Source organism: Triticum aestivum, chromosome 6B, assembly GCF_018294505.1.
Source record: "Triticum aestivum cultivar Chinese Spring chromosome 6B, IWGSC CS RefSeq v2.1, whole genome shotgun sequence".
In the NCBI taxonomy this organism is placed as follows: domain Eukaryota; kingdom Viridiplantae; phylum Streptophyta; class Magnoliopsida; order Poales; family Poaceae; genus Triticum; species Triticum aestivum.
In genome coordinates, this window is record NC_057810.1 from 100,889,267 (window position 1) to 100,898,904 (window position 9,638).

General features: G+C 43.4%; 2 protein-coding genes across 2 annotated transcripts; one reads left to right on the forward strand and one right to left on the reverse strand.

Moving 5' to 3' along the window:
* The first annotated feature begins 2,582 nt into the window (after positions 1–2,582).
* LOC123136014 (general transcription and DNA repair factor IIH subunit TFB4) lies at positions 2,583–7,047 on the forward strand. Its single transcript, XM_044555287.1, has 12 exons — positions 2,583–2,849; positions 2,926–3,014; positions 3,210–3,480; positions 3,564–3,610; positions 3,844–3,881; positions 3,968–4,013; positions 4,259–4,312; positions 4,423–4,491; positions 5,325–5,401; positions 5,733–5,828; positions 6,481–6,588; positions 6,672–7,047. Exons 1-11 carry the CDS (start codon positions 2,819–2,821, stop codon positions 6,539–6,541), a joined length of 879 nt encoding a protein of 292 aa, XP_044411222.1. The 5' UTR covers positions 2,583–2,818; the 3' UTR covers positions 6,542–6,588; positions 6,672–7,047.
* Positions 7,048–7,341: 294 nt separating this feature from the next.
* LOC123136015 (light-harvesting complex-like protein 3 isotype 1, chloroplastic) lies at positions 7,342–9,145 on the reverse strand (the record flags this gene model as incomplete). Its single annotated transcript, XM_044555288.1, is given in 3 exon segments — positions 7,342–7,790; positions 7,964–8,101; positions 9,028–9,145. Coding segments are annotated over 3 exon segments (504 nt in total), but the record flags the coding sequence as incomplete, so codon positions are not given.
* Positions 9,146–9,638: the final 493 nt, after the last annotated feature.

Below are 9,638 nucleotides of genomic sequence, written 5' to 3' on the forward strand. Positions count from 1 at the left end.
GGGAGGGAGGGAGGGAAAGAAAGAGATAGGGGGCAGAGAGATGGGGCGCGGGCGTCGTTGGCATTTTAGTTAGGGCATGGTTCTTTGCGGTTTGCTAGTAGACGGCAAAGAGCCTAGCTAACGAACGTTAGTTTTGCCACTTTATTTGTCGTCTGCTAGCAGACGGCAACGAAGCTTTGCCGTCCGCTAGCAGACGGCAAAGAAAGTGCCCGTTAGGTGGTTCTCGCTAGTGGTTCACCCTCACTCTTCGCCGTCTGCTAGCTGGCGGCAAAGCTTCTATGCCGTATGCTAGCCGACGGCAAACATGACCTTTGCCGTCAGCTCATTCTTTGCCGTCAGTTTTTTCAAGCTGATGGCAAATACATTCTTTGTTGTCAGCTGGCTGACGGCAAAGATCCTGATTTTAGTAGTGTCGGTTTATTTGCCCACTCCTAGCTACATCTAGATATTTCAGTGGTAATTAGCAAAAAAAGTAAAAAGAAGCAAGTAGGAAAAAGCAGGCCAACACATGTCAGCCCAGAGGAACCTCACGCCCAGCACTGGAATTGAACGTGAGGGGGGCTGCTTAGGAGAGCTCCTGTTCGACGCTCGTTAGCGTCAAACAGAGGAGGTTTCGCTGAAGGTTTCGCGCAAACGGGCCGACCCATTTCTAGGAGTCGAGCGAACGTTATAAGAACGGAAAAATACCAGCGTAGTAGGATGGAGTTGAACCCTCGACCTAACTCTGGATAACAGCATTGCCAACCACTGCATCTAGGGACTGTGCATGTCTTAAATTACGGCGCCACTCTTAAAGTGCTATGTGCACCGACAGTTCAGTTTTTTAATCTTCCTTTAGAAAAATGAATAATGTTGCCTTGAACAAATTTCAAAACTAGAACAAATTTTTTAAAAAACATGAACAATATATTATTAAAACATGAATATAATTATGAAATTCCAAACATTTATTTATTATTTTATGTAGGATAAACAAATTTTAGTTATACATTGAACTTTTTGTAATATACACTGAACAACTTTTAACTACACATTGAACATTTTTGTGATAAACACTGAACAATATTTAAAACACGTTGAACTTTTTTGTGATATAACTATTTTTAAATATAAATTGAACATTTTGTGTAATATACGCTGAACAATTTTTAACTACACATTGAACATTTTTATGATATACGTTAAACAAAATGTAAATACATGTTGAATAATTGTGTGATATACGATGAACAATTTTTGAATTTGATTTTTTAAAAGTTAAACTAATTTGAAACTGTGAACAATTTTCGAAATCAAGAACAAAATAAAAACGTTTTTGAAAACAAAGGATAAATTAAAAACAAAAAAGGAAAGGAAAAAATAGAAAGAAATAGAAGCAGAAAAAAAAAAGAAACACAAACACAAAAGAAAAAGAAAACATAGAAAACCAGAAAACCGGCAAAAAGAAGAAAAACAGAAAACAAATCGTTCCCAAAACCAGTTTGCCTGCTTCAACGCTGGAATTGGGCCGGCCGCTGTGATTCAAACCAGGTACCTCCCGCATGTAGTACCGTGGGTGCAACCAGCACGCCAACCGACCTTATTCATTTAGACTGAACTTTTACTTTCCTTTACCCTTTTTTTTTACCTTTTTCTGTTTTTCTGTGTTAGCTTTCTTTTGCGTTTTTTTTCAATTCCATGAACTTTTTTCAAAATCATTGAAATTATTTTCAAATTCGATGAACTCTTTTCTAATTCGACGAACTTTTATCGAAATCAATGAACTCTTTTCAAAATCCGATAAACTTTTTATCTAAATCAATGAACTTTTTCAAAATTCGTGAACTTTTATGAAAATCGATGAACTTTTTCAATTTTCTTGAACTATATTGAATTTCGTGAACTTTTTCGATCCGTGAACTTTTTTCAAACTGATGAACTTTTATGAAAATTGACAAACTTTTTTTAATTTTCTTGAACTACATTGAAGTTCGTGAACTTTTTCGATCCATGAACTTTTTTCAAACTCATGAACTTTTTTAAATTCGTTAACTGCTGAAATTAGTGGACCTTTTCAAATTTATGAACTTTTTCTTGAACTAGTGAACTTTTTTCAATTTTCGTGAGCTTTTTTTTAATATCTGAACCATTACTTTTTGAAACAATTTTGTGAACTTTTTTTTAATCTGGGAACTTCTGAATTTTGGACCTGCGCAGCTGTAATTATACTTAAATAACACGCAGTACCAGTGGTATTTATTTTGAGGTGGCTGTAGTGGCTAGCGAAGCGCGTGCAAGATGCAGCGGCGCGAGTTCGAATCCCCAACGCTTAACATTTTCGTAGGATATTTTGCTGCTGCTGCTTGTTCGTGGGCCGGCCCAGCGCGGGGCGCTGCAGGCGCCAGGAGCGCGAGAACGGGCGCCTGCAGCGCCGTATAGGAGCTCCCGAAACGCCCTGCTTAGCCACTTTTATTATCTTATTATAAATATATTTTGGGCCATGCATACTCACCGGCCAGCCTATTATTAGTTTTTAGCGGGCCTCAGCGACACGTGAACCCACCGACCGGGCCTAGAACACAGGGCTTGGCGTTGGGCTAGTATCTCTTCTGAGACCGCCGGCCTGTTTCTAAGTCGAAGCCCCTGTCCAGTCTCCACAGGCCACAGCCCGCAGCCACGGCACCCCCATCCTCCGCCGCCGGCGCCGCCCAGCTCCCCGTCCCCCCGGCCGCGCCTACGAACAAGCGCGGGCGCCGTTCCGCGAACCGGAGCACCGTGAGAGCCAACCACTGGCCGCCGCTGACCACCTAGAGCCCCAGCTCCCTCTCCGCCAGCGGCGATGACCTCGGCGCACTCCAAGCTCTACTCCGGTACGCACCCCTCTCTCCTCGCCGTCTTCCGCGACGACCCCGCGTCGCTCGAGCTGACCGATAGCACGCCTCGCAGATGACGTCAGCCTCGTCGTGGTGGTCGTCGACACCAACCCCTTCTTCTGGGCCGGCGCCGCGCTCCCCTTCGCCGACTTCTTGTCCCACGTACGCGACGGCCGCGCTCCTGAAACCCTAACCCTCGTCTCCCCACTACCTGCTTCCCCTTTCGATTTGTAGGCATTTTGGGAGCATATAGGGGGGCCAGCTCTCCCCTGATCTAACCAATTTGGTTTGATTTTAATCGGTTTCTCTAAATGCTTCATCCCTCGATGTTATTAACTGAGCTCTGCGCGGGTGCAGCTGATCCACTTCGTGAACTCGCTCCTGCTGCTGAGCAACCTCAACCACGTGGTCATCATCGCAGCGGGTGTCAGCTCCTGCGCCTACGTCTTCGACTCGGGCAATGCTGGTGCCTCCGGCGCGGCAGATGTTGCTGAAACCTTAGGCAAGGCGAGCCGCAAGATGGAGGAGTTCATTAAGCAGGATGCCCGTGAGACTGCCAGCAATGGCACCGTTGCTGATGGCGGTGCGGCGTCGCTGTTTTCTGGCGCGCTGTCCCTTGCTCTGTGCTGTGTCCTATGATCAAGTTTCTTGCTCGTTGTGCACTGGCCTCTTTACCTTGCTGCATTTGTGCCCTTAATATGTGATGTTCAGATATACAGAGGATTTTTCGGTCTGGTACTCGGCATCCCCAACCTCGGGTGAGTATCTTTTTTTTCCAGTGATACTTGTTTTTGGTGCCTTTTGGTAGATTTACTGATGATATACAAGGGTAAATGTATTAGTTAGGATTGCAATGAACAAAATTGACTGACAATAATCTGTCGCCTAGTTGGTTATACGTTTTTAAGATTTGTTCTTTTGAATTCTTACCAGTATTCTTACACATAAAATGCCTAATTAGCACCATGTCTTATGCTAACATGAAATACAGATTTTGTGCCTGCAGGGTTCTCCAGACGGACCTGAACAGTATGCATACTTGTTCATCAGTACTGTATTTTTATGTACATCTATATTTTCTTGTACTTATTCTTACTTAACCAGATTATCTGCAGATATGTGGCTGTGATGAATTCGATATTTTCGGCTCAACGATCCATGGTACTACTTGAACTGCCCTTATTATTTGATAAAATAATATATGGATTTAGATTCCTTGGCGGTTTCTTGTTATTATCATTACTTTGCATTCTGTTACTTTTCAAGTTGTGGTAATCGTAATAAGTTCGAACTGCAAGCAGCAGTACTGTGTGACATGTTGACATACATCACTAATTTAATTGTTTAAAATCATTCACTGACTACTTCTGCTGCATAATACTACAAATGTTTAACAAATCTTTTAGGTTCCAATCGATACATGTATTGTGGGGACCCAAGACTCCGCTTTCTTGCAGCAGGTGATGTTCTTTCCTGCCCTCTTGCATTTTGCTGATTATATGGTCATTTACAAGCATTGCCCACATAACACTTGTCCTTGCTCAGTACATATTGTTGCTTCATTTCGCAGGCTTCATATATAACAGGAGGAGTTTATATGAAGCCCCAAGAACTAAGTGGTCTATTTCAATACCTTGCTGTAAGTTATTCAGTCCCCTACCACACAATTCAGTTATTTTCCTCTGCAACGGTGTCTCTTATCTTCTTTTGAAGTGTGATATATTCATAGAAAGCTTGTGGTATTCTTTTCTTTTTATGCTCACATTCTATTCTATCATATTTTACATAATATAAAAAGGAAAAGAGAATATGACAAAAATCCACATGCAGTGTTTTGGGTGGCATCTCTGAAATGACCATGTAAAATAATTTGGAATGCTGGTATCCTATAAAGCCAAACACACCCCCACATGCTATCGTTCATCTGCTAATCCCGTCACATCCTTGCCTTTTTTTTCTTCTGTGTACTGAACAGAGAAGTCCCCTATCACCCTACTGAGTATACCAACTTGCCTTTCATATTCAAATGCACAGATATGCTTATGGTTTACGCTAATGATAAATGTGTGGTGGAGTTGAGAGCTTTCTGTTTCAAGTGTTGAATATATCTATAAATTATCTCCAGATAAGTTCAGATATTAGAAAAACTGTCTAGTTTCAGATTTTAGAAATCCTATCTAGATTATGACACTGTATGTTTGTAAATTTGTATAGAGGTTTGACACTAGTTATATAAATCTGAGTTGGATATCCATACATGGTCTGACAGAGTGGGTACTGATTGTATTGTGACGCAAATCTCTTCTTTCAGTGTCATCCCTTTCTTTGCCAGTACAAGGGATATTTTGTCTTTTTACTTCTTCGAGATGGTTCCCCTCTGTGTCTGCCTACACTATATATTGAGTGTGATAGCTTTTATCTTAGTACGAATGAAGTTTTTTTGAGTTCATGACTCATTCAGCAAATATGCAGGCTGTATTTGCAACGGACTTACACTCCAGAACTTTTCTGCGCCTCCCTAAGACCCTGGGAGTAGATTTCCGTGCCTCGTAAGTTCTTTTCAGTTTTCTCTCCACTAAACACATAACTGTTTCTTCTGCAATGATATCCTCGAGAGATTAGGTTAACTGGCATTTCAAGAGTCTTTATCACTTGAGATGCTAGCTATAAAATTGTTAACATGGCATAATACTACAGCAAAGCTGCAAAAGTCGTGTAAATTATGAGGAACACACAGCTAACTAATTTGTTTCTGAAATTGTACTTTACCAAATGTCTGGTTAGGATTACCAAATTAGGGTTTCATATTGGTCTTAGTTCGCTCAGTTTGCCGGTCTCATTGACAGTCAACAGCCTCTAACTTGTTTTTCTGCTCCACAGATGTTTCTGCCACAAGAAGACTATAGACATGGGATATGTTTGTTCAGTTTGCTTGTCAATATTCTGCAAGTATCATAAGAAATGTTCAACTTGTGGGTAAGTTGCTTTATTTTTTTAATAATTTCTTGTATTTCTCCCTGGGAAGTTTAATTTTACTTAGTAATAATCAGTCCTTTCTTGTTTCCAAATACCCCCGGAGTGTGATATGTGAATATTTTTCTGCTTTCTTTTCCCGTATGTTCCTCTTCATCCAAGTCGAACTCTTTGTTCCTGAATTTTGACGCTAGATTGATATGGCATTGACCACAGTGGTTATGCTGAACATGTTCCCTGGTAGCCTGGTTAAGAAAGAAAAAAGGGATGCATGTTAATCTACTTGGTTTACTTGTCTACCTTAACAGCTGCTCATTCCTGTGTGCACTCTTGATTTTCTTTCGTGTTTGTCTTAATCTTACGCCTACCTAAATACCTTTGTATATACTCCCTCCGTCCCATAATATAGTGTAAAAAACACTCTTATATTATGGGACGGAGGGAGTATTATTTTTGGATTGAACATGTCATGAAATACGTTTGGTCCAGCAGGTTACAGTTATCTGTACAATTACCTCTCTCATGTTATCCCCCATAAAACGGTTGTACTTTCAGTTTTCTTGTGAAGTTGTTACCGCTTTCTCTGATGTGGTGTAATTGACATAGTTATCAGATGCAACGACAGAAAGTTTAACTTTATGTGCTACATTTGCAGGTCAGAATTCAGCCGTGTCAGCATGCCTGATTTAAACTCCTTGCCAGATCAAAGGCAGTAGTAATCTGTAAACAGGAAAATGCCAGACTGCACATTGTTTCTTCACAGGTTTGTCTGATGTGCCTTTCAGAATTGAACTTTCTTTGATGGCGTACAATCTCTAACTTCATACCATGACATCAAATTTCTAGATGCTGAATCATTGCGAGGAGGGGATCATGTGTGTGTATTCAAAGGGCTGCCGATGTATTAACTACTAGGGAAACTGGAGTGCAGTTTTGTTGGACATTATCCCGAGTGAAGAATGCGCATTAGCTTTGGTACAATTTCATTCTTCTTTGGGAGCTTCGCCCTGAACCTGTAACCCTTGAAACCTTGTGAAACTGATGCAAAACAATGATGGAAATTAGATAACTTATTATATTCCACTCTTCTTTGGGAGCTTTGCTCTGAACCTGTAACCCTTAAAATCTTGCTAAGCTGGTGCAAAACAATGTTGGGAATTACATGACTTGTTATAACAGCTTGATCGAGGAAATAAGACTGTCTAAGTATCTTTTTGGGATTTGTTCTGTTGCAATTATAATCCAGACTAGATCTCTAGTGCTTATATTGAATGCTATAATGTACTCATGCAGCCTCAACTACTCCCTCCATTCCTAAATACTCCTATAAGTCTTTTTAGACATTTCAATTGGAATACAACATACGGATGTATGTAGACATATTTTAAAGTGTAGATTCACTCATTTTGCTCCGTATGTAGTCACTTGTTGAAATCTCTAAAAAGATTTATATTTGGGAACGGAGGGAGTAGCAAGCATACACAACAAGATTTTGCATTGTAACCCTGCAAGGATATGCAGCAGCAAAACGTTCAGCTAAATAACCAGCAGAAGCGTTTACCTCTAGGCTCTAGCACATAACTGAGTTCATACTTTTTACAAGATGGCATAGTTATTACAAAGTTTGACGAAAAAGAAGGCTGATAAAAGAAAACAGTACAACATAAGGAGGAAAGTCCGCGTCGTCCCTCAGCCACCGCAAAATTCAACTTCGGAACTATTTCTTCGGCCCGGAAGGGGAATCATCTTGCCAAGTTGACTGCCATTGCTTGTCGTAGAACGTTGACTCGTCGATGAGCTTCTTCAGATTGTCGATGTCCTCGTTTTTCCTGACCAGGAGCACCCCAGCCACAGCAACAAACAGCAGGGTTTTGCAGAAGAAGTTGCCCATTTGGTCGACAAGCCCCACGCCCGTCAAGCTATCGACAAAGTAAGCCATGAAGAAGCCCACCATGGCAGCACGGCCTGCATAGACATTGGTTATACTATTAGAAGATGTGAAATGAAAAGGCAAAAGGTGTAGGTAGATATGACTGTACTGTTCTTCCCAATGCCATACCGGTCCATTTGCACCAGCAGTTTGAATCGATCGAAAACACATAATTTAGCTATTTAAACTGAAAGAATTCAAGAATAACCATTTAGCTTCTCGGCTTCAGGGAGATGGAACCGCTTGATCCATGCCCACCATGGGATAATCGAAGTGTCGAACACAACGGCGTCTTCGCTGCTACTTGCCTCCGGGGAATCTTCAAGCCATTTCCTCCTCCTGGCCTCTGGAAACAAACAAAGATGCCATTCAGCCTCATCAGATTGTCAGGAATGCAATGTTTGTTCCATTCACTGCAGCACATCAACAAATGGCATGAGCTTTTGCATGATTAACAAAGTAGCCAGTCACATGCCACATGTGTACAAACTCTACTCAGGTTAATTTATGCAAAAACACTACAGAAATGTAAAAACAGCTGGCAGGGTAGTTCAGTTTGGATTAGTTCAGGAGATATGGGGATTTGAATTGTGAAGCCAGTTCCAACTTCAGTTAGTACTTTTATGTGAGAGCTGGTTTACATAAAGTAGTGATTTCCCGATGGAAACGGTCAAGTTGTCGAACCTTTCCATCTAATAACACTCTTGAGAAACAGAGTAATGCGTATAGAGGCATCGAAACCATGCAAAAAATTCCGAGGATGTGGAAACTCATTGTGAACCACCAAAGGGGAGGATGCGTCGTAGGTGCCGTGTTAAATCGGCGCACGCTGCACTGAAGATGGAGATGACTATATCTGTGAATAATGTGCAACACGCTCCGATGGGACTAGAAACCAATGGAGAGTACAGCACATAGCTGCAAATCTCTCTGCTTAAAAAAAAAATCTCTCTGCTTCGGCTTGTATTATCCTGAGCACTATCTCATCAAGCACTGATCCTAGCAAGTGAACCCGACGAAAGCTAAGTAGCCAACACGCGATTTCAATTTCGGCAACGTCCAAAGGACACAATCGCCGGCAACATATTGTGCAACCATTTGTTGAATCCTCAGGCAAATGTATGCACTTACTCTATTTGTAGACGAGCTATCCCATGTAATTCCCCATCCGGTCCAGATAAAATGCTGTCATATGCTTGGCCTACTGTCTACTGTTGCTTAGCAGAAGCGTGAAACCCCCAGGGGGGAGGAGGGGGAGAGCGGCAATCTCACCGGCGTCAATGACGGAGTCCCAGTCGACGGCGCCGCCGGTGTTCCCGAACCGGCTGAGGTCCCAGGTCCCGTTGACCCACCTCGAGTCCTGGAACTTGGGCGACGCCACCGCCTCGGCCTTGGCCGCGGCGACCGGAGCAGCGGCGGCGGCGACCGGGGCAGCGGCAGCGGCAGCGGGAGCGGCGGACCCGTTGGATGCGGCGGGGGAGGGATCCGCCTCCGCCGGCTTGGGTGGCGCCTCGACGGGGGCCTCCCCGGCGGCGGCGAGGCGGCGGTGGGAGCGGAGGCGCGGGAAGGGGACGAGGTGGAGGCGGTGGGGCTTGGGGCCGAGCTGGGGCTTGAGCGAGAGCGGGTGGGCGGAGAAGGTGGAGGTCGCCATGGCCATGGGCTGAGCTCCCGCTGAAGTGAGCTGAGCTCCGCTCCCCACTCTATCCCTTCTTCCCCCTTTGAGGATAGAGTGAGACAGAGAGATAGAGGGGCTTGGACACAGCACACGCACCGCGTGTCTTATGCTTGGCCTTTTTGCTGAGGTGGCGCGGCCCACGTGGATGCCTTTGTGGACGGTGTGGATGGGGCCTCGTCATACGTGTGCCTCATGGTGGCGCACACAA